At 34.2% G+C, this 21,908-nt stretch overlaps 1 protein-coding gene across 1 annotated transcript; it reads right to left on the bottom strand.

Moving 5' to 3' along the window:
* Nucleotides 1-56: 56 nt before the first annotated feature.
* Nucleotides 57-14,079, bottom strand: th (tyrosine hydroxylase). The gene is made up of 13 exons (XM_039663117.2): nt 13,866-14,079; nt 12,742-12,945; nt 11,156-11,330; nt 10,989-11,077; nt 10,838-10,905; nt 10,709-10,759; nt 10,481-10,626; nt 7,402-7,537; nt 5,419-5,488; nt 5,261-5,317; nt 5,085-5,180; nt 4,865-4,998; nt 57-2,826 (listed from the first exon to the last, which is right to left on the bottom strand). Exons 1-13 carry the CDS (start codon nt 13,947-13,949, stop codon nt 2,667-2,669), a joined length of 1,470 nt encoding a protein of 489 aa, XP_039519051.1. The 5' UTR covers nt 13,950-14,079; the 3' UTR covers nt 57-2,666.
* Between the last annotated feature and the right edge of the window lie 7,829 nt (nt 14,080-21,908).

Genomic DNA, 21,908 nt, shown 5'->3' with positions numbered 1-21,908 from the left:
TGAACACGTTGATTTAATATAAAGTCAGGAAAGTAAACCACAAGAACAGTTTGGGATGTTTTTAAATAATTTCTTTATCATATAGCACATATCCAATTTGCACAACAAAGTTTTCTTGCAACTTTATTTATGCCTGATAACAGCAATGGTATTTCTTTTTATGCACTGTTTGACTTTGCAGAGACTATTCATATTTATATTTCATATTTTCTGAAGTTGAACATCAGTACAACAATCAGTAGGCCAGTGTTTTCTTTTTATGAATGATTTGCTGTTGATAATAGAATATTTCTATCTTTAGAAGAATCGGCACAATGTATTATTTTAGGAATATATTTAGAATACAATTTGTACACATTTAATTATACATTGTAGTTGTTTTTATTTTTGTATTTTTATTTTTTGTATAGTTCTTAATCTGGTGATATTTCATAAATAACTTTTGTCTTCAATAGCTTCAGGGTACGTTTACACAACAATGATTTAGACAACGTTGTCGAAACGATCCCGTTCACATGATCCGCAAAAACGTCTAAAAATCGCTCTATTATTCATACAAGGCCAGTAGATGGCGCTGCCACTCTGTAAAGAAAACTACACGCCTATATACTGAACACGTTGTTCGCATAATAGATGGTTCGCATATGCATGACGTCACCATTTTCACAATTCAAATTTTGTAGTTCACAAAGAGACGATAACTATGGAAGCTTGTTTCCGCCACTGGATAAAATAATAATAATAATTGTGACTTTTTATCTCACAATTGCGAGATATGAAGTCAGAATTGTGAGAAATTAAAGTCACAATTGCCAGATATAAAGTTGCGGATATGAAGTCAGAATTGTGAGAAATAAAGTCGCAATTGCGAGATTTAAAGTCGCAATTCTGAGATATAAAGTTGCAAAGTTGCGAGATATGAAGTCAGAATTGTGAGAAATAAAGACACAATTGCGAGATTTAAATTCGCAATTGTGAGATATAAAGTCGCAATTGCGATATATAAAGTTGCGAGATGTGAAGTCAGAATTGTGAGAAATAAAGTCGCAATTTCGAGATATAAAGTTACGGATATGAAGTCAGAATTGTGAGAAATAAAGACACAATTGCGAGATAGAATGTCGCAATTCTGAGATATAAAGTTGCGAGATATGAAGTCAGAATTGTGAGAAATAAAGTCGCAATTGCGAGATATGAAGTCAGAATTGTGAGAAATAAAGTCGCAATTGCGAGATATAAAGTTGCGGATATGAAGTCAGAATTGTGAGAAATAAAGACACAATTGCGAGATAGAATGTCGCAATTCTGAGATATAAAGTCGCAATTATGAGAAATAAAGTCGCAATTGCGAGAAAAAATACAGAATTGAGACTTTTTATCTCACAATTCTGACTTTTTCTCACAATTACTTTATATCTCATAATGATATCTAGTGATGATATAAATGATATATAAATGATATCATTTTCTCATAATGATATCTTTTCTCGGAATTGTGAGATATAAACTCACAATTGCAAGTTACCAGGCCAATTTTAAGGAAAACACAAGACTAATTTTTTCTCCTCAGAATACTTTATATCAATCAATTCTGACTTTATTACACGCAATTGCGACTTTATATCACAAAATTCTGACTTTATATCTCGCAATTCTGACTTTATAACACGCCATTGCGACTTTATATCACAAAATTCTGACTTTATAACACGCAATTGTGACTTTATATTACAAAATTCTGACTTTATATCTCGCAATTCTGAGTTTAGAACTCAGAAAAAAAAGTCCGAATTGTGAGATAAAAAGTCGCAAATACCTTTTTTATTGTTCATTCTGTGGTGGAAACAAGCTTCCATAGATAATGGTATCGTTTTCAAAAACATTCACTTTGAATCCGACCGAAATGCGTAAAAAGTGTTACGTCAAGTATATTTATATAGCGCTTTTCACAAATATAGATTGCATCAAAGCAGCTTCACAGTATCAATCAAAACATAAAAACAATGTTCGTTTCTTAGTGGAAAAAACATAAACGTTTGGTAGAGCTGATCAAGGGTATTACTGATTGGTTAATTAATTTGAATATAACGTTTTTAGTTGAAAACGTTGTCGTATAAACGCCCCCTATTAGCTTAATTTACAATGGGCATGACAAAAAAAATTGAATTCATGTCATGCTGACACAGCTTTTGTTTAGTAGAGCATCACAGAGAGATCCATTAATCCAGAGATCAAAAATAAAACTTGTCATCATTTAATCGCCCTCTTTTAATCTGTGTGACTTTTAATCTGTGTGACTTTCATTGTGGAACATGAAAGAAGATTTTGAAGAATGCTGGTTTCGGTTCCCATTGACTTTCATTGTATGTTTCGTCCATACGAACCAAAACCGTTTGTTGACAGACTTTCTTCAAAATATCTTTTTGATGTTCTACACCAACGCCAGCGCCGTCTCAACGCATACAGGTTTGGAGCGACATGGTAGAAATTTCATTTTGGGGTGAACTATTCCTTTAAGCTTTCTGGTATAGAGTTCCAACATGAAGTTTTAAAAGCAACGACGTCAGTGTAGCAGCAGATGTAGACGTAGACGCACAGCATAACAATGAGACGTCACATGTGAAGCAGAGAGGAACAGGAGAGTCGTTCGGCTCCTGGAGACAGAATCAAGCCAACACATTCAGGGCATCCGTGAGGATCTTCAACTCGTCTTTAATGGTCTCCAGCCCCTGCTGGATCTTCAGAGGGTTGTCCAGCACTTCTATGCTGTCTGTATACGGGTCGAACCGCACAGAAAACGGTCTCTTGATGCGCATCACGTACGCTCTGTTGTTTAAAGAAATAGTTTTATTATTGTTGTTATAAACACCAGGAATTATTTAACAGCAGAGAGTTTTAAATTACATGAAAATGCCAACCCGATCTCACGACCAAGTCGTACAAATTCGACGAATGATTAAAAAGTGGCTTATTCGTAACAATTCATACAACCCCACTCGTACGAATTAATACGATTAATACGATATTTTACGAATTGGCCAATTCGTATGAATTCGTACGAATGACCTACCCCTGACCCCGCCCCTAAACCTAACCATCACGTGGGTTTAGACAAATCGTACGAATTAGTACGAGTGAGGTCGTACGAATTAGTACGAATTAGACACTTTTTAATCATGCGCCGAATTCGTACGAATTGGTCGTGAGATAGTGCAACCCGATCTCACGACCAAGTCGTACGAATTCGACGAATGATTAAAAAGTGGCTAATTCGTAACAATTCATACGACCTCACTCGTACGAATTAATACGATTTTGCTAAATTGTACATATTTTACGAATTGGCCAATTCGTATGAATTCGTACGAATGACCTACCCCTGACCCCGCCCCTAAACCTAACCATCACGTGGGTTTAGACAAATCGTACGAATTAGTACGAGTGAGGTCGTACGAATTACGAATTAGACACCTTTTAATCATGCGTCGAATTCGTACGAATTGGTCGTGAGATAGTGTTGGATAGTGTTAGTGTTGGAAAATGCAGTAAATTCCTTATCTTGTATTAGTAAATACTTGCTAGATTTTATAAGTTCTGACTAAGTTAAGTTTTATAGAGTAAAATAAGTTGAATGAATGAAATACTTTTAAAAGTTGGCATGTCCCGTGGTGATGAAATGATAGCATTCATTTAAAATTAGTTATAAATATACAATTTGCCTTGAATTTTCATTAATATTTTAACCAAAGGTCTTGTTCATTTTGGAGAAATTATGAATGAAAATTGTTCATTAAAAAGTTGGACGTTAGGGTTAGAATGTTTCATTCACATATTTAATGCATTACATGTCCATGAACTTTTTAATGAAAAACTTTTTAAAACAAAAAAAGTTTGTACCAGTAACAAACCGTATATTACTTGATTGCAAACAATAAAGACAAAAACGATGCAAATGTATGTAATATCCTATTTTTATTTTATTTGTGATCATTTGTTTTATTGACTATTTATTAACTAATATAATTAATTAGTTAGTTTGACACAACGTAATATATATATATATATATATATATATATATATATATATATATATATATATATATATATTCAGTTTGATTCATAATTTAACTTTTCATTACCGAGAATGTACTTATTCGCTGTTATATATTTCGTTGTCATAAATGCATTATGTAAAATTGTTTTATAAATAAACAAGTAACAGTTGATATTATTCGCAAATAAAATACAGACAAATTTATGCAATGAATATCCTAATTTTTTATGGACCACTATAGAACTTATTTTCATTCACAGTAAATGATACACTGTAAAAATGAATATTCTTTATCTAATCCAAAAAAATTGTGGCAACAGATTAAAAGCAATATTATTAATTAAATTTAACAAATTTGAATTGAGTAATAATTAATAAAATTAATTACTTAAAAGTTAACCATTTAAAATGAGTAAAACTTACAAAAAAAAAAAAACATAAATTGAAGTCACCATTATGGTGATCTGTGTTTGATTTAGATTAGTTTTAAAATACGTTTTTCTCCTTCAGTGATTCTGCTTGTTAACATCAGGTGTCTTCAATGTTGATAATATAAAATAAAGAGTTCTCAATTAATTTTTGCTGTCTGTCTGTTAGTGAGATATTTTCTGCATTTTTTTTTTTTTTGGTGTAAACTTTAACTTTTTAGGAATAATTTGATTAATGATTACTCAATTCTAATTTGTTAAATTTAATTAATAATATTGCTTGTAATCTGTTGCCCCAATTCTATGGATTAGATAAAGCATGTTCATTTTTACAGTGATGATGAGCAAACCTACAGCACAGAGTATTTTTGATGCAGTTCACCTCAGTTTCTCTGTGGCAACTATGAAGCTCTCCGACACAAAATAGACGGGTTGGTACGTCTGGTCTTGGTACGGCTGAACAGCCACAATGTCGGGGTCGAATTCCCGTCTCTCTGGCTCATCTGAGAGAGAATGCTGAGAGAACATTGGCCAACATTAAAGGTCAAATGCATTCATCATAAAAAGCAGCCAAAACTATTCATTCGATAAACGCCACCGACCACCAGCTCTCCGAAAGACGACAGCAGTCCTGCTCCGTACGCTTTGATCTTCCCTCCTTGCTTGCACAGTCCGAACTCCACCGTGAACCAGTACAGCTGGAACACACATTCAGAACAAACACAGTCAGGGTCTCTAGTGTACAGGAGCAGAGCTTAATGAGACACTTTGTACTCACTGTTGACAGTTTCTCAATATCTTCATCAGAAGCTCCAAGAGAGGCCAGGCCAATACTCTGAGAAAACAGAGAGATTTCAGGACATACATCCAAGATCAAAGATGTAAGGAATTATGGGATTTGTACATAAAATATATATATATATTTTTTTTTTTTACCTGAGAAAACTGTGCAAATGTTCTATCAGCCAATATCGGCACATGTCCAAGAAGTTCATGAACGCAATCCCTGGAATGGAAAAGAAGATACAAAATAATTATGATTATTTGTGACTATATACTGTGCCATCATTTTCATTAAAGCAGACTTTACTTTGTTTACCCGCACTAAAGTAGGACTTAAGAATAATGTTATATGTCATTTTCATCATTACTTTCATTACTTTTAACTGTATTGTCTTTGAAATATGGTTAAAGTGTACTGCCAAAATATATTGACAATTTACAATGAACTAAAATTTAATTTAATGTAACCACACACATGAAGTTTTGTAATTAGATACATATGCTTTATTATGTCAGTCAAAATTTGTGTTCTTAGTAATACCATTGTACATTGTCCATGTTAAATGTACTTACAATCTAAAAAATGCTGGGTTGTTTCAACCCAAATTTGGGTCAAATATGGACAAACCCAAATGTTGGGTTAAAAATTTTAGTTTAATAAATGTACTGTTGAAAGTGAAAGTTGAAATTGGGTTAAAATTTTAAATTACATTTTTAACTCAACATTTGGGTTTGTCCATATTTGAAACCAATATATACTATATATATATATATATATATATATATATATATATATATATATATGTATATATATATATTAGGGCTGTGCAAAAATTAATTGCGATAATCGCATCCAAAATAAAAGTCTGTGTTTACATAATATATTTGTGTGTGCAGTGTATATAATTATTTTGTATATATAAATACACACATGCATGTATATATTTAAGAAAATGTGTTATTCATATATAAAATATTTATATTTATACAATATAGATTATGTATTTATTTATATATACAGAATTTAAGCGCAAATAATTCTTAAATATATACATGCATGCAGGTATTTATATATACAAAATAATTATATACAGCACACACAAATATATTATGTAAACACAGACTTTTATTTTGGATGCGGTTAATCGCAATTAATTTTTGCACAGCCCTAATATATATATATATATATATATATATATATATATATATATATATATATATATATAACTACACGGTAACAAAGACACCTACGGTTACACTTTATTTGAAGATGTCATTGTTACATTGTAATAATATATTTAAGTACTGATTAATATTAATTAACTACATGTACTTACTGTATAGGGTTAGGGTAGGATTAGTAGTTGGTTGAGGGTTAGTTACAGTATGTTATTATGCATACTTTACTGTTATTGCTATTGGTAAGCGCATGTAACTATGTAACAAGGACACTGTAAAAAGTTTAAGTTACATTTTTAAGTGTATATGTTAATTAAATTGTAGTTACACTGAAAAAAAAAAAATAAGAACAGCCTTGGCGAATATGTTACGTCTTCTTACCTGAGTGTTCCTTGGCGAATATTTCAATATTAACGTGAGCGGAGTGGAATAAAGAAAGTGTTTAGCAGGATTGATCTTCATAACGGTAAGCACGCGCTGCTTTGTTTACGTTATGTGTATCTGCAGCCGGCAGCGTCAGTTTTCCACTTTGAATGACGTATATAGACTAATATATCTGCAGAAATAGACAGTTGTCTCTGTCTTCTGGGCTTAATATATTTGAGTTCAGCTCATGAAAAATGGGGGCAAAAACAAAAGTGTTGCGTTTATAATTTTGTTCAGGTAACATGCAGTTAAGTGTCCAAAAACTTAAGTATATTCTTTTAAATAAAGTAAAGTAAAGTAAAATTTTAAATAAAGTACATTCTTTTAAAAAGTATTATTTCTGTAATAAGTACTATGTTGAACTCCTGTTTCACTACAAGCTCGTTGATTTTATTTGACATTCAATTTTAATGGGTTGCAATGTGTTTCAGCGTGTACTAGGCAGTCAACCTAAATCTGGATGTAAATCAAATGTTTAATAAACAGGAAGTGTCTTCATAAATATAAAATGTGTGACATTGTGTCTCTTACGGTTCAGGCGAGTGCATGGGGGAGGAAGCGTGCCGGATGTACTGCGTGCACTGGAACACACGGAAGGCCAAGCTAGCCAAAAAGTCTCGTGCGGAGAGGAGACCTGCCACTGGCCTCAGCTGGAAACCTGTGCGCTCTTTATACATTAGAGAGCGAGAGAGAGAGAGAGAGAGACTGTGACTGTGCCAAACTCATCACCGTCCTCCTGTCTGGTTGCTAGGGTGTTGCTATGACATTTCTATGCAGGTGTTCTGAGAGGTATTGTATTGCCATTGTCATTCCTAGGGTATTTTGGGTTGTTGCTAGGGCGTTGCTATGTGGATGTTCTGGGTAGTTTCTATTGGTTGCAAAGGTGATTGCTAAGGCATTACTAGCTAGCACAATGTTATGGAGACGGTAAGGTTTCCTGAGTGTTTGCCATGGTTTTGGTGTGTAGTTGCTGTGAAATGCCTATGACGTTGCCAAGGTGTGCCAAGTGGTTGTGAGGAAGTTGTGGGTGGTTGCCAAGGTGTTGCTAGGGTGATCTAGGTAATTGTTATGACATTGCTATCCCGTTGTTCTGACTGGCTACTATGGCATTGTTCTGCAGTTACTAGGGTGCTCTGGGTGGTTGCTAGGGGGTTGCCATGAGGATCATCTGGGTGGTCGCTATGGGCTATGTGGTTGCAAGGGTGTTCTGGGTAGTTGATCCGGCGACTGTGCAACAGTCGGGTTCTGGGTGTGATAACTCCATTCATGTTCTCTGAAGGGAAATTGATTTGGAATGATAACTTTAAACAATAACAGATCTACTGTGAGCTACAAAGTTGTTAATCAATGGTATTTCCCGAAACATTTCAGCTTATTTTTTTTTATTTAAAATAATCATGCGCAACAGCAGAATTTCTGTTGTAAAACTGCATTACCCATGATGCTCTTCAGAAGATTACATCAATCAGAGAGTCGAAACAAGCGATACCTGCCAAAAGATCTCCACCCACTCCCATGAAGCATTGCAAATGATGTCATCAACTTTGTCTACACTCTCAAAATACTGAAATGTTAGTATGGATATTTTTCAATTAACAAAGTATTTGTTATTTTTATAAATATACAGTACATATGTATATATATATGTAACCCCGCCATTTTGAAATAGTTTGGCCAGAGATAGTTACTAAACTTGCTACGTGGTCAAACGAGGAGGTGCAGACTTTCCTTTGTTTGGTTGCCGAATAGAGGATCCAGTGAGAGTTTGAGGAACGAAAGGCGTCGCTATGACTAACACAGTCTCATCCCAAAAAGTCATATAACTGACGTCTTGGGGCGTATTTTGACCATACGTCAATATCCGCCTTTTTAGGGCCCCCTTAAACGTCGGTAGATGGCGATCCCGGGCCGTCATACAACTGACGCTTTACCTTTAACGTCAGTTAGGTGACGGGTTAGGTTTAGGGTTAGGTTTAGGTATGGGGTAGAGTTAGGATCCCATAACCTCATCTACCGACGTTTAAGGGGGCCCTAAAAAGGCGAATATTGACGTATGGTCAAAAGACGTCCCAAAACGTCAGTTATATGACGTCTTGGGATGAGACCGGGTTGCTATGACGGCCGGGTACTATTTGTGGCGGTGCTGTCTGCAATGGAAAACGGAGCGAAAAGCGAGTCGAGTGGTACTAGTAATGGAAAAGCGCCATTAGTTGATCCTGGTACAACATTGCAGTCAATCAATTAGATTGGAGGGACACGTTTATGGTTTACGTCAAGCTTAAGATTACCACCAGGGTTATGTGCTTCTAGATCAGTGTTATTCACCGATCATTTCCTTATTATTTTAGGCATATGGGCAGGGTTAGGTTTAGGGGTAGGGATAGGGTTAGGACTATATTTTTGGCACAGGAATGTTGTGCCAGGATCAACAAAATATGAAACAAAAAACAAACAAAAAAGGCTATCGGCTAAATCGTTACAATCAGGACATGCGGTAACTTGGTCAGGAGCTTGTTTCCAGCAATTGAACATGTTGAATCAGAATTAGACTATCTGAGAAGTGATGAGCTATGATCTGGTGACTCTTGGCATTGGTCTGTGTTTGTCGGTGCAGTGTGAATTGGCCTCTAGGGATATGTGGTAGCTAGGGTGTTGTAGGTAGAACCAGACAGCAAAATAATGTTGGCCCAAATTCGGCCCACATCTGGTAAATGTGGAATCCATGGGCCGACACGATGGTTTCTGGGTCACTAGGCTGTTTTCTAATGCATTGCTATGGGTGTTATTGTTGACTTATAGGTGGTTGCCAGGGTGTTGCTAGGTGGTTGACGTGGTTGCTAAGGTATTCTAGGTGGTTTCTGAGGTGTTTTCCGAAACACTTAAAGGAGTAGTTCACTTTTAAAAAAAACTTTTGCTGATAATTTACTCACCCCCATGTCATCCAAGATATCCACGTCTTTCTTTCTTCAGTCGAAAAGAAATTAAGATTTTTGATGAAAACATTCCAGGATTTTCTCCATATAATGGACTTCATTGGGAACCAACCGGTTCAAGGTCCAAATGAGAGTTTCAGTGCAGCTTCAAAGGACTTTAAACGACACCAGATGATGAATAAGGGTCTCATCGAGGACCCTTCGAGTCATGACTCGAAAAAAGATTCGTTTATTTTGATGAACGAGTTTGAAAAGGAGAGTCACAAACGTGCGTCACAGAACAGAGCAAGGCGAGCGTTTGTGCTTATAAAACTTAAAGTTGTGTATTTAATTTTTAAATGAGCGATTGTTTCGCTTGGCAAGACCCTTATTCATCATCTGAAATCGTTTAAAGCCCTTTGAACAGTTTGCACTGAAACTGTCTTTTGGACCTTGAACCGTTTGGTCCCCATTGAAGTCCATTATATGGAGATTTTCATCAAAAACCTTAATTTCTTTTCGACTGAAGAAAAAATGACATAGACATCTTGGATGACATGGGGGTGAGTAAATTATCAGCAAAAGTTTTTTTTTTTTTTAAAGTGAGTATTTCCAATAACCAAACATGATTTGTTATATTCAATAGCATGTTGAATGATGCACTGGTTGCACTGTTGTCTAATTAATTTGATTTGTACCTTTTAAGAAGCGGGACACATCCTCAAGCTGAGGGATGTTATCGGGACTGTAGCCACAGTGTTTCTCCAGCAACTGGAAAGCCTCTAAGTGTTCACTACAGGCGTGGGTCGTGTACAGGTCTCTGAGGGTGGAGTACACTTCTCGCCTGCACACACATTTGGTTGCATGTGAGAAATTAGAACTAATTTGTTCATCAAGGATTGGTTGTTTATTTCAGCGCAACGCACCATGTTCCGATCTCCTCTTCCGTATACTCAACTCTAGGAATCGAATCTCCACTGGAAAGAGACAAGAGTCAGTCAAATATCTGCGCCTACATGTCCAGAGAGGCAAACATAAACACTGTTGCAACATACTGTCTATATTTAAAAGCAATGTCTCCAATCATCTTTCGTCGTTTCCTGTAAACAGGGTCAGTGAATCCCTGCAAAGACATAAAAAAACGCATATAAGAAATTTGGGTAATCGAATGTAGTTATATATTGGAGGAACCATTCCAACACTTACTGGATGATCCTGATCCAGATCGGGATCATATTTGGTGACAAGATGATGGCATCTATCCAATTCAGCGATTTTTCTGGGAAACCAATGAACTGAAGAAAGACAAAAGTACTAAGCGTAAATGAGATTCAAAGAAGGAAAAGAAAAACATGGCAACCATAGGAACGTACATTTGACCTCTTTTGTGGTTTTGACGTCCTCTGCGCTTCTCTTCAGAGAGCTGACCAGCGTGCTGACGTCCGACAGGTGCACCTCACACTGCACATAATACTCCAGATCCTCCAAGCCGTCCTTTGGTTTTCGGCTGGGTCTGGTCTCAAGATGGTGGATCTTGGCTTCGAATGTCTGTGGTGGTCAGTAGTTGAACATTACAATAAAATCCCAAAGAAAATACGGGAAATGAATGTGGCGCATATTTTTAATTTGGTGAACTCTCAAATGTACAATAAATGAAAACGCTGACCAATTCTCACCATAGTTGCTTATTAGCTTGCATATCACTAAATGATTGAATATGTTAAAATCTAATCAATAAAATTGAGGCAACAGATTACAATCAACATTATTAATTAAATTTAACAAACTCGAATTGAGTAATAATTAACCAAATTAATTACTTAAAAGTTAACCATTTAAAATGAGTAGAATTTACACATTTTTTAACAAAATATCGGGAAAACAGACTGACGTCAAAGACTGCCATCATTGAAGACGCCTTCAAGCAGAATCACTGAAGGAGAAAACCGTCATTTTTAAGTCACCATTATGGAGATCAGTGTGTGTTTTAGTTGGCCTCTTGACCCTTAAATCATTACTTTAGATGTTGTTTGGCTGTTTTATGTGAATTATAACAGCCAGATGAACAAATAAATGATCCGTGTTGGTTGTGTTTTAACATAATCATTATGTCAGTAATTAATTTGGTTAATTTTTACTCAATTCTTATTTTTAATTAATAATACTGATTGTAATCTGTTTCAATTTTATTGATTAGATTTAACATATTCTATACCTTACCCTATATCTACTATTACTAACTAATAATAAGCAGAAATGAAGAGTTTGTTGAGGCAAAAGATGTTATTAATTTAAAAACTATTAATAACATTCGACTTTCAAATGAATTAGCATTTTAAATACATTTAAATAAATATCATAATAAACATAATGATATATTCTCATGTGAATTATTATTACATATAAAATAATGTCATACATTAATAAGTAGAACCTTTAATTTGCAATATTTTTGCATTTTATTGTTGCTCAAGAATGAAGAAAAACAGCTTTAGATTAAATGTTAGACAAAGATTTGGGGTTTTCTATTCTTTTTGTAACTCATGTCAATGTATATTTTGATATTTAACCTTATTGATTAATAACTGATATTTAATATTTCAAAAGTACGTGAAAAAAATAGCTAAATTTGAAACATCATAATTTCAAATATAAAGGATAACGCGAGAATAAGAGAAGCCCTCAAATCGCTGTTTTTCAGGATCTTAAATGATTCACAGTGTATATTACAGTTAATTCGTACCCATTCCACTCTAAAAAACGCCAAAGTTGGGTCAAATATGGACAAACCCAAAAATGCAATCAAAAAATTTACAGTTGAAAGTAAAAGTTGAAGTTGGGTTAAAATTTGTAACCCAATATTTGGGTTTGTCCATATTTGACCCAAATTTGGATTCAAACAACCCACCTTTTTTAGACTGTATTCTATATTTTTTAAATAAAATCTCATCTGCCTTACCTCAAAAACCTTGAGAGTGCGGGACAGCGCTGGGCTCTTTGAATTCCTCAGAGAGAAGAAGAGACTGAGCAAGGCTTTTCCATCGCTCTCCTCAAACACGATCTGCTCGTTGAGTCCCGCAACCTCCGCCGCCGCCGCCGCAGCCTCGCGCTCCTTACGCGCATCCTCGATCAAACTCTGCCGCCTTCCCACAAACTTCTGGGACTGTTCGAAGACAACACCGCACATCATTGAAGGCGACAAATTCATGTCTATTCATTTTTAGGATGCACCCAATCCATAAATAATTACGTAGACCTGCTTACCTGTTGGACATCGGATGGAGGTGATTTACATCTCCAAACGCGCATAAGAACTTCAATGCAGTGTATGTAAACCTGCCATATAGCTCAGACTTAATCATTTGCACTTGAGCCACTGTTACAGCCACTCAAAGACTTCTTTTCAAAACGTTTGCGTTTACTAGCCTAATAACCGCGTAATGCTGTGCGTAATTCTCAACGGAGATTCGTTTTACTCTCAGCAAAACGGTGTTGGTGCATCCACATATGACTCAATATGCCAGAAGAAGAAGTTAATTGTATTATGTCTTAATAAATTATTAATTAAGTTAATGAAATATATGAATTTGATTGCATCAGATAATAGCAAACTAACTGGCATCTGCAAACAAATGCTGGACTTTTTTTCTCTAACTTCTTAAATGCCACTCTGTAGGTTTTCTCACTTTTAAATGATATATATATATATATATATATATATATATATTATACAGTAATATGTGTGTAATACAATGTATAATTCCATTTATAAACATTAATCAATATTATTATTATTATTATTATTAACTGATAAATAAATGATCCTTGGTTTGGTATCTTGTTTTCGGATAAAATGAAATTCATACATTTTAAAAAGAGTCTTAAGTGTTACAATCTGCCCATCTCTATGAATTAATGTAATCGTAGAAAGTCCTTTTCAAGTTACATGAAGTTTAATGCGTAAACGCATCTCGGTTTTATAACAAAGATTGACGAGGAGGAAATGTCAAATTATTTTTGCTTTCTTGTCCTTCATTCTAAAGCTATATAAGAGGAGCGCACACTGAAGTTAAAGGTTCTCACCGTGATAGAGTCCGAGCGCTCGAGTTCAGACGCAGCTCTCCGGATGCTCTTCGTGGAAGATGTGGAGCCGCTTGAATTCGGCATATTCAGATGACGCGCGGACGGGACAGATGAGGGTATCTTATTTTGCTCTCTTGGGAGTGCTCACTTACTTCCATCTGCAGCTTTCTTTGCCCTTTATTTATAGAGATAATTTCTCTTGACTGACGTCAAACTGACCCCCTCCTTCTCCGTCAATGATCATCTTGAAGCCCCTCACAACACGTTCATTGATAATTTGATTCTTTGCTACGTAACTGTGTTTCATTTACATTTGTCACTTGTTAGTGTATGAATGAAAAACCTGCAATTGTTACCTTAAAGAGCGATTACTTCAATTAGCCCATTACACTGTAAAAATGAATAGAATCAATATGTTAAATCTAATCAATAAAATTGAGGCAACAGATTACGATCAACATTATTAATTAAACTTAACAAATTAGAATTTAGTAATAATTAACCAAATTAATTACTTAAAAGCTAACCATTTAATATATATATATATATATATATATATATATATATATATGTGTGTGTGTGTTGTAACACAGTCTCATAAAAAAGGCGGATATTGACGTATGGTCAAAATACGCCCCAAGACGTCAGTTATATGACGTCTTGGGGCGTATTTTGACCATACGTCAATATCCGCCTTTTTAGGGCCCCCTTAAACGTCGGTAGATGGCGATCCCGGGCCGTCATACAACTGACGCTTTACCTTTAACGTCAGTTAGGTGACGGGTTAGGTTTAGGTTTAGGTATGGGGTAGAGTTAGGATCCCATAACCTCATCTACCGACGTTTAAGGGGGCCCTAAAAAGGCGAATATTGACGTATGGTCAAAAGACGTCCCAAAACGTTATATGACGTCTTGGGATGAGACCGGGTTCGGAAAAACAGACACTGTAAAAATTAGTATGACTGAATATTAAATCTAATCAATAAAATTGAGGCAACAGATTACAATCAATGTCATTAATTAAAAATTAGTATTGAGTAAAAATTTACCAAATTAATTACTGACATAATGATCATGTTAAAACACAACCAACACCATCAGATCATCTATTTGTTCTGGCTGTCAATTCACGTATAACAGGCAAACAACATCTAAAGTTAATGATTTAAGGGTCAAGAGCCCAAAACACAAACTGATCACCATAATGGTGACTTAAAAATTACAGTTTCCTCCTTCAGTGACTCTGCTTGTTATCATAAGGCGTCTAATTATTACTCAATTCTAATTTGTTAAATTTAATTAATAATGTTGATTGTAATCTGTTGTCTCAATTTTATTGATTAGATTTATTCAGTCGTATTCATTTTTCCAGTGCATGCTAAATAATATCAGTGATGCTTGATGCTAAATAATGGAATTTGTTTTTCTAATTCAAATAAAACCCGGTAATTTAGATATTACCATTTTTAGGTTTATAATTTGTTTTGAGTTTAAAAAAAAAATCTAATGACAAAAATGTCTGTTTGCTTTAGAAGGAGTTTTGTAGTAAGTAATTTTATAGAATTTATTCATATTCTTTTCATACAATTTTCTTTTCTTTTTGTGCTGAAAAGCATATAATATCATTGGAATAAAGGTACATAAAATATCTTAAATTTGTTAATGTGATTTTTAATTAATTTACAGCGTATAAAACAAAAAATTGTTTTGTGACGTTTATACCAAATACTTAATAACTCTACCACAATCCAGTTTTACTAAAGCCTTGGTTTAATGTTCCCCTTTTTTTAAATCGTGCTCATGCTCTTCTGTAGGTCTAAAGACTTGGCATTTAAGATTTTTAATCTAAAGTGACTTATAAGGCACCAACTGCATTGACAGTCAGCCTAGAGCAAGCTGTGGTCAAGGGCATGATGATGATAGAACAGGACTTGGTACTTTGGATTGAACCTCCAACCTATGTTTTAGCAGCCCAGACCCTCAAACATTATCCAGTCACCCTGAGGGTCTAACATTTATGTTAAATGACATAAGCCAGAGCTGGACTGGGCTACTTTAAAATGTATACCCTGCTGGATACAAATCAGTTTGCAACGATTTAAAAAAAAAAATATATATATATATATATATACACTTCAGATATCCCAGAGAATAATTTATAGTGTCAGCCGGATATGGGCCGGATCTGGGCCGACACTATGTTGCTGTCTGGGATATCTCATAAAGGATTTTTTAGGGATATCTTTCTAAAAAATGTGCCGTTTTAAAAAAAACACACTTCTAATGCACCATACAACAATCAAGTAACGTGCCTGGCACGTAATAAAACATCTTTCCTTCCAACAAAAGAAAACAAAAGTCAACTGTGGTAAATTGAGTCACTTTATCAGCTCAACCGAAAATCCATTGTCATTTTCCTCAGCAGATGTAATTGCGATTAAAAACTGCCAGTTGTTTTCTGTCTTCTACCTGAGCATCAAGTGATCCCTCCAGCCGTGAACAGTTTGATGTGTAAATGGATTAAAGTCATGAAGCACCGAGCCCTGCGGTCCGGATTACCAGCAGTTTCAGCCTCGGATGCAGCAACAGCTGGAAAAGCGCTCGGTCACAGGGGGGTTTGTGTCTCTAGTAGGATGAGATGAAATGCTAAAGAGTACTTGTCTACCCTCGGGGCTCTGTGCCGAAAGAGTGTCCTTTACTGGGAAGGGCGGAGGACAGGAAAAGATAACGCTCAGTGACATTAAACGAAAGCACACAGATTTTCTGGATTGTTCACAATCAGTTTGAGTATGAAATGCTGAACTTATGTTTCTCTGATCTCTCCATGGAAGGCACTGGATAGAGATTTGGATAACAGCTCTTAAGTGTTTTCTGTTTTCAAATTGTGGCTTCAAAAAGTGACTTAAGTCACTTAATAAGTTAGTTCTGGACCTTGAATCTGTCAAACATCACTGTTCGTTCAAGTTCTGTTATGTTCCCTTATGGAACAAAAATATATTGCAGTATATTGGAATATACCATGTGATATTAGGCAATATATTACCATATAGGATTTAATTATATTGTCCAATATATTGCAATATATGCATAGTCCATATATTTATATATATTGATACATATATTGCAATCAAGACCAAAAAAGTCACTATATATTTTTTACATATAGTTTGTTTTTAAAGTTTGCCTTTATATGCTTTAATATATGTGCTATATATATATATGTGTGTGTGTGTGTGTGTGTGTGTGTGTGTGTGTGTGTGTGTGTGTGTGTGTGTGTGTGTGTGTGTGTGTGTGTGTGTGTGTGTGTGTGTGTGTGTGTGTGTGTGTGTGTGTACAGTATATATACATATATGTATGAAATTATATGGAAATATATAAATAAAATTTCTATGTGTTCAATTTATTGTGGAATATATTTTAAATATATTTAAAATTGTATAGAAATATATAAATAGAATGTACGTAAAGTTATGTGTTCAATATATTGTAGAATATATTATTATATGGAAATATATAAATAAAATATATGTATAGATATGTGTTCCATGTGTTGGAATATATTTTAAATATATTTAAAATTATATGGAAATATATAAATAAAATATAGCAGACAAGATATTGCAGACAATCTCAGAGATTTGTATATACACACTACTGGTATTCAAAAATCCAAATTTTTAGATCATTAAGATTTTTTATGTTTTTAAATGAAGTCTATTCTGCTCACCAAGGTTGCTTTATTTGATGGGAAAAAAATGACAAACAGTAATATTGTGAAATATTATGACAATTTAAAATAAAAATTCTATTTTAATATATTTTAAAATGTAATTTGAAAGCTGAATTTTCAACATAATTACTGTTGCTGATTACACATCAGTTTTCAGAAATCATTCTAATATGCTGATTTTATGCTCAAAAAACATAAATTATTATTTTCAATTTTGAAAACAGTCGTGTACCATTTTTACCCTAAAATTCTATGATGAATAGAAAGTTCAAAAGAACAGCATTTATTTCAAATATAATATTTTCTAACATTATAAATGTATTTACTGTAACTTTTGATCAATTTAACTCATCCTTGATGAATAAAAGTATTTTCTAATTTCTTTCCTCAAAAAAATAAAAAATAAATTCTTACTGACCCCAAACTTTTGAATGGTAGTGATTAATGTTAGAAAAGCTTTCTTTTTCAGATCAATTCTGTTCTTTTGAACTTTCTATTCATCAAAGAATCCTGAAATAAAAATGTAAAAAACTGTTTTCAACATGGAAATAATCATAAATGTTTCTTGAGCATCATATTATAATAATTTCTGTAGGATCATGTGACACTGAAGACTGGAGTAATGATGCTGTAAATTCAGCTTTGATCACAGGAATAAATTACACTTCACTAGATATTCACATAGAAAACCGCTGTTTTAATTTGTAATAATATTTCACAATATTACTGTTTTTTTTTTTTTGTTTTTTTTTTTGTCTTTTTGTATTTTTTATCAAATAATTGCAGCCTTGGTGAGCAGAAGAGGCTTATTTTAAACACACACACACACACACACACACACACACATATATATATATATATATATATATATTGTATATACTGTGTATATATATACATGGGCTATATATGATATGACATGCATGGCTATTTAGCTCAATTATTAATTTAATAATTTACAAATAATTACTGCAACTGCATTACACAAATATGTTTTATTGAAACATATATGCTTTTCCACAGTTCCCTAAGGTCCTTGAAAGTTTGTATATTATTTATTTATTCCTTATTATTTGTGCATTTTGTTTACATATATTTTATTTATATTTTATAAGAGCACTGCTGAAAGATTGAAATAGACATTGGTCATTGAAATTCCTTTAATTTATAATGTTTATTTTCTGTTCAATTGCACTCTTTAAAAATGTTGCACGGTTAATAAATGTAGTCATTGTTCTATCCTGAGTTCCCCGTTCCTGTTCTGAGTGTTCTGTCGTTTACCCTGGTTTACCTGTTTGTTTGTTTGTTTGTTTGTTTGATTGTTTGTTTGTTAAAGTGCTTGCAATTGAATTCAATCTCTGCTTCATTCCTGCCTGCATCGTTACAGAATGTGCATGTTCTCAATATATATTGATATATGTACAATACATGTACATATTTCGATATAAACAATGTACTGTACATGTATTTCAATATAATTTTACATATATTTAAAATATATTCCACAATATATTGAACACATATCTATCTATCTATCTATCTATCTATCTATCTATCTATCTATCTATCTATCTATCTATCTATATATATATATATATATATATGCATATATTTCCATATAATTTTAAATATATTTAAAATATATTCCACAATATATGGAACACATATCTATACATATATTTTATTTATATATTTCCATATAATTTCATATGTATATTGAAATGTATTCTACCATATATTGAACATACATGGGGCATTATATCTTTACATATATAACCAATACATTATTTCATACAAATTGTAATACAAATTATAAAATTATATAAAATTTTATATATATTTTCGGATATATAAGTACACATATTATACATTCATTTACCATATATTTCAATATATTGAAAGCGGCAATCATTTGTATATTTTGCAATATATTTAATATATTGTATAATGTATGTATCATCAATATATTACTCCATGTATTTCCAATATATAATATACTGGAACATGGAAAGGAAAATAATATATTACAATATATTACAATATATTTCAAGTAATATATTGGTAAATATATTTTTCTTTCATTAGGGTTTGCATTCAAGTCATGACAGACTGAGTAGATTTAGAAGTTGAACGAACGAGCACGAACACCACCACAAGTGGGAAACTCAAGATTTTCTTTGAGCCCAGAGGATATTTCAGTAAGAAAACATGTCAGAAACAATGGCTGTGGTTGATGGCAAAATTTGTTGAAATTACAGTTTTATTATACACTATGGACAAAAGTGTTGGGACACGCCTCTTAATTCTTGAATTCATCCCAAGACGTCATCTAACTGAAGCTTTTGACCATACGTCAACATCCGACGTTTTAGGGTACCCTTTAACGTCAGTTAGATGACGCAATCTAACCCTAACCCAACCCCAGACCAAAACCTACCCGCGTCATCTAACTGACACTGAAGGTAAAGCGTCATAAAAAATGGTTCACTGCAGTTTTAAAGAGAAAATACTCAGCAATGGTGTTAACTTATGCAAGTGCACATGGTTTGTCTTAGTATATTAAAAACACCACATTGACATACTATAAACAACATTAAAAGCTTGATTTCCACCACAGGGGGTCTTTAATAGTATAGGATTTGCGTTGTATTGACTCTTTCTGTAGGTTACATCAGTACATCAATGTGGTTCGATTATTAAATGGTGGCAAGCCTTTCTTTTGAATCATTCAGTCAAATGATTTGTTCAATAACTGTCTGAATTCAGAATAACACACACCACTCTTACTATTTCTGAAATAGTATGTGTAGTAGTATGCTATTCCGAATTCAGCCACTTTCTGAGTGAGTCATTCAAAAATGCTGATCAATTTATTGAATTTAAACAAATGAGTATTGATATCAGTGAGTAATGGAATCACTGATTGAAAAAAAAATCAATCAAATCGATTCAACTGACATTGACTATTGAACTACTGTTGAGTTGCTAGGAGAAGCGCAATGTTCTCTGGGTTTTTTTCGGATTTTCTTGGGGGATCAAATATATACACAATATTTCCAAAAGTTTTGGGACGTCTGCCTTTACATGCACATGAAATTTAATGACATCCCATTCTTAATCCGTGGGGTTTAATATGGAGTTGGACGACCCTTTTGCAGCTATTACAGCTTCAACTCTTCTGGGACGGCTTTCCACAAGGTTTAAGAGTGTTTATGGGAATTTTTGACCATTCCACTAGAAGCGCATTAATCCCCCCTCCACCAAACTCTACACTTGGCACAACTCAGTCAGGCAAGTCCAGTTCTCTTGGGAACCACCAAACCCAGACTCGTCTACCGGATTTCCAGACAGAGAAGTGTGATTCGTCACTCCAGAGAACACGTCTCTACTTCTCTAGTCCAGTGGCGTGCTTTACACCACAGCATTCGACTCTTTGCATTGCACTTGGTGATGTAAGGCTTGGATGCAACTGTTTGGCCATGGAAACCCATTCCATGAAGCTCTCTACACACTGTTCATGAGCTAATCTGTAGGCCACACAAAGTTTTGACTAGAAGTTGGCGACTTTTGCACACTGTGTGCCTCAGCATGCCACTTCATGGCTGAGTTGCTGTTATTCCCAATTGCTTCCTCTTTGTTATAATACCACTGACAGTTGACCATGGAATATTTAGTAGTGAACAAATTTCAGGAATGGACTTATTGCACAGTCAAAAATATATAAAATTAACTTTATCAAAGTGTTGTATATTGATGGCTCTGCTCACAACATAAATATTACCATAATATATACAGTAAAACCCCCAAATTGTGTGTATATAAGACCACTTGATGGAACATGTCCCGGTTTGATTGCCGACACACAGATATTAACAGACGGATGTAGAAACAATGGCTACCCATCAACCCTGCGCTGACTCACCATCGTTCACAACCCATTTCCCCACACTGCATATTGAGAGCCTTTGTTCTAAATGCCGTTCCAAACTAGGTGACATCACTTTGGCATTCAATGTGCACTGTTTATTCATTTTTACCCCTTTTCTGTAAGTTACAGAAGAACCTACACCGGCACACTGACAACAATTATCACAATTACGCATTGATTGGATGGTAGCCTCCTCTCGAAGGGGCCCGCGGCATAATTGTTAGACTTCAGACAGAGTAATTGCAGCACGCTCACAGCTGGCCGATTATTCTTCGTCCCCCACAATTCTTTTCTCTTTCCTTCATCGTCCTTTCTCTCATTTTTCTTCATTGAATGTTACCTTTCATCAGGGGCCATTGGAGCGACAACAAATAAATATTCTATTAAA

This window comes from Pimephales promelas, chromosome 25 (genome assembly GCF_988280905.1).
Source record: "Pimephales promelas chromosome 25, fPimPro1.hap1.1, whole genome shotgun sequence".
NCBI lineage: Eukaryota > Metazoa > Chordata > Actinopteri > Cypriniformes > Leuciscidae > Pimephales > Pimephales promelas.
This window is presented reverse-complemented; position numbering and strand designations above follow the sequence as displayed.

Excerpts from the sequence above, each read along its gene's own strand:
- th (XM_039663117.2), bottom strand. The coding sequence starts at position 13,949 with ATGCCGAATTCAAGCGGCTCCACATCTTCCACGAAGAGCATCCGGAGA. Across the intron at positions 11,078-11,155 it reads AACCACAAAAGAGGTCAAAT|TTCATTGGTTTCCCAGAAAA; the intron begins GTACGTTCCTAT and ends GTCTTTCTTCAG. Across the intron at positions 10,627-10,708 it reads GAAGAGGAGATCGGAACATG|GCGAGAAGTGTACTCCACCC; the intron begins GTGCGTTGCGCT and ends ATGTGTGTGCAG.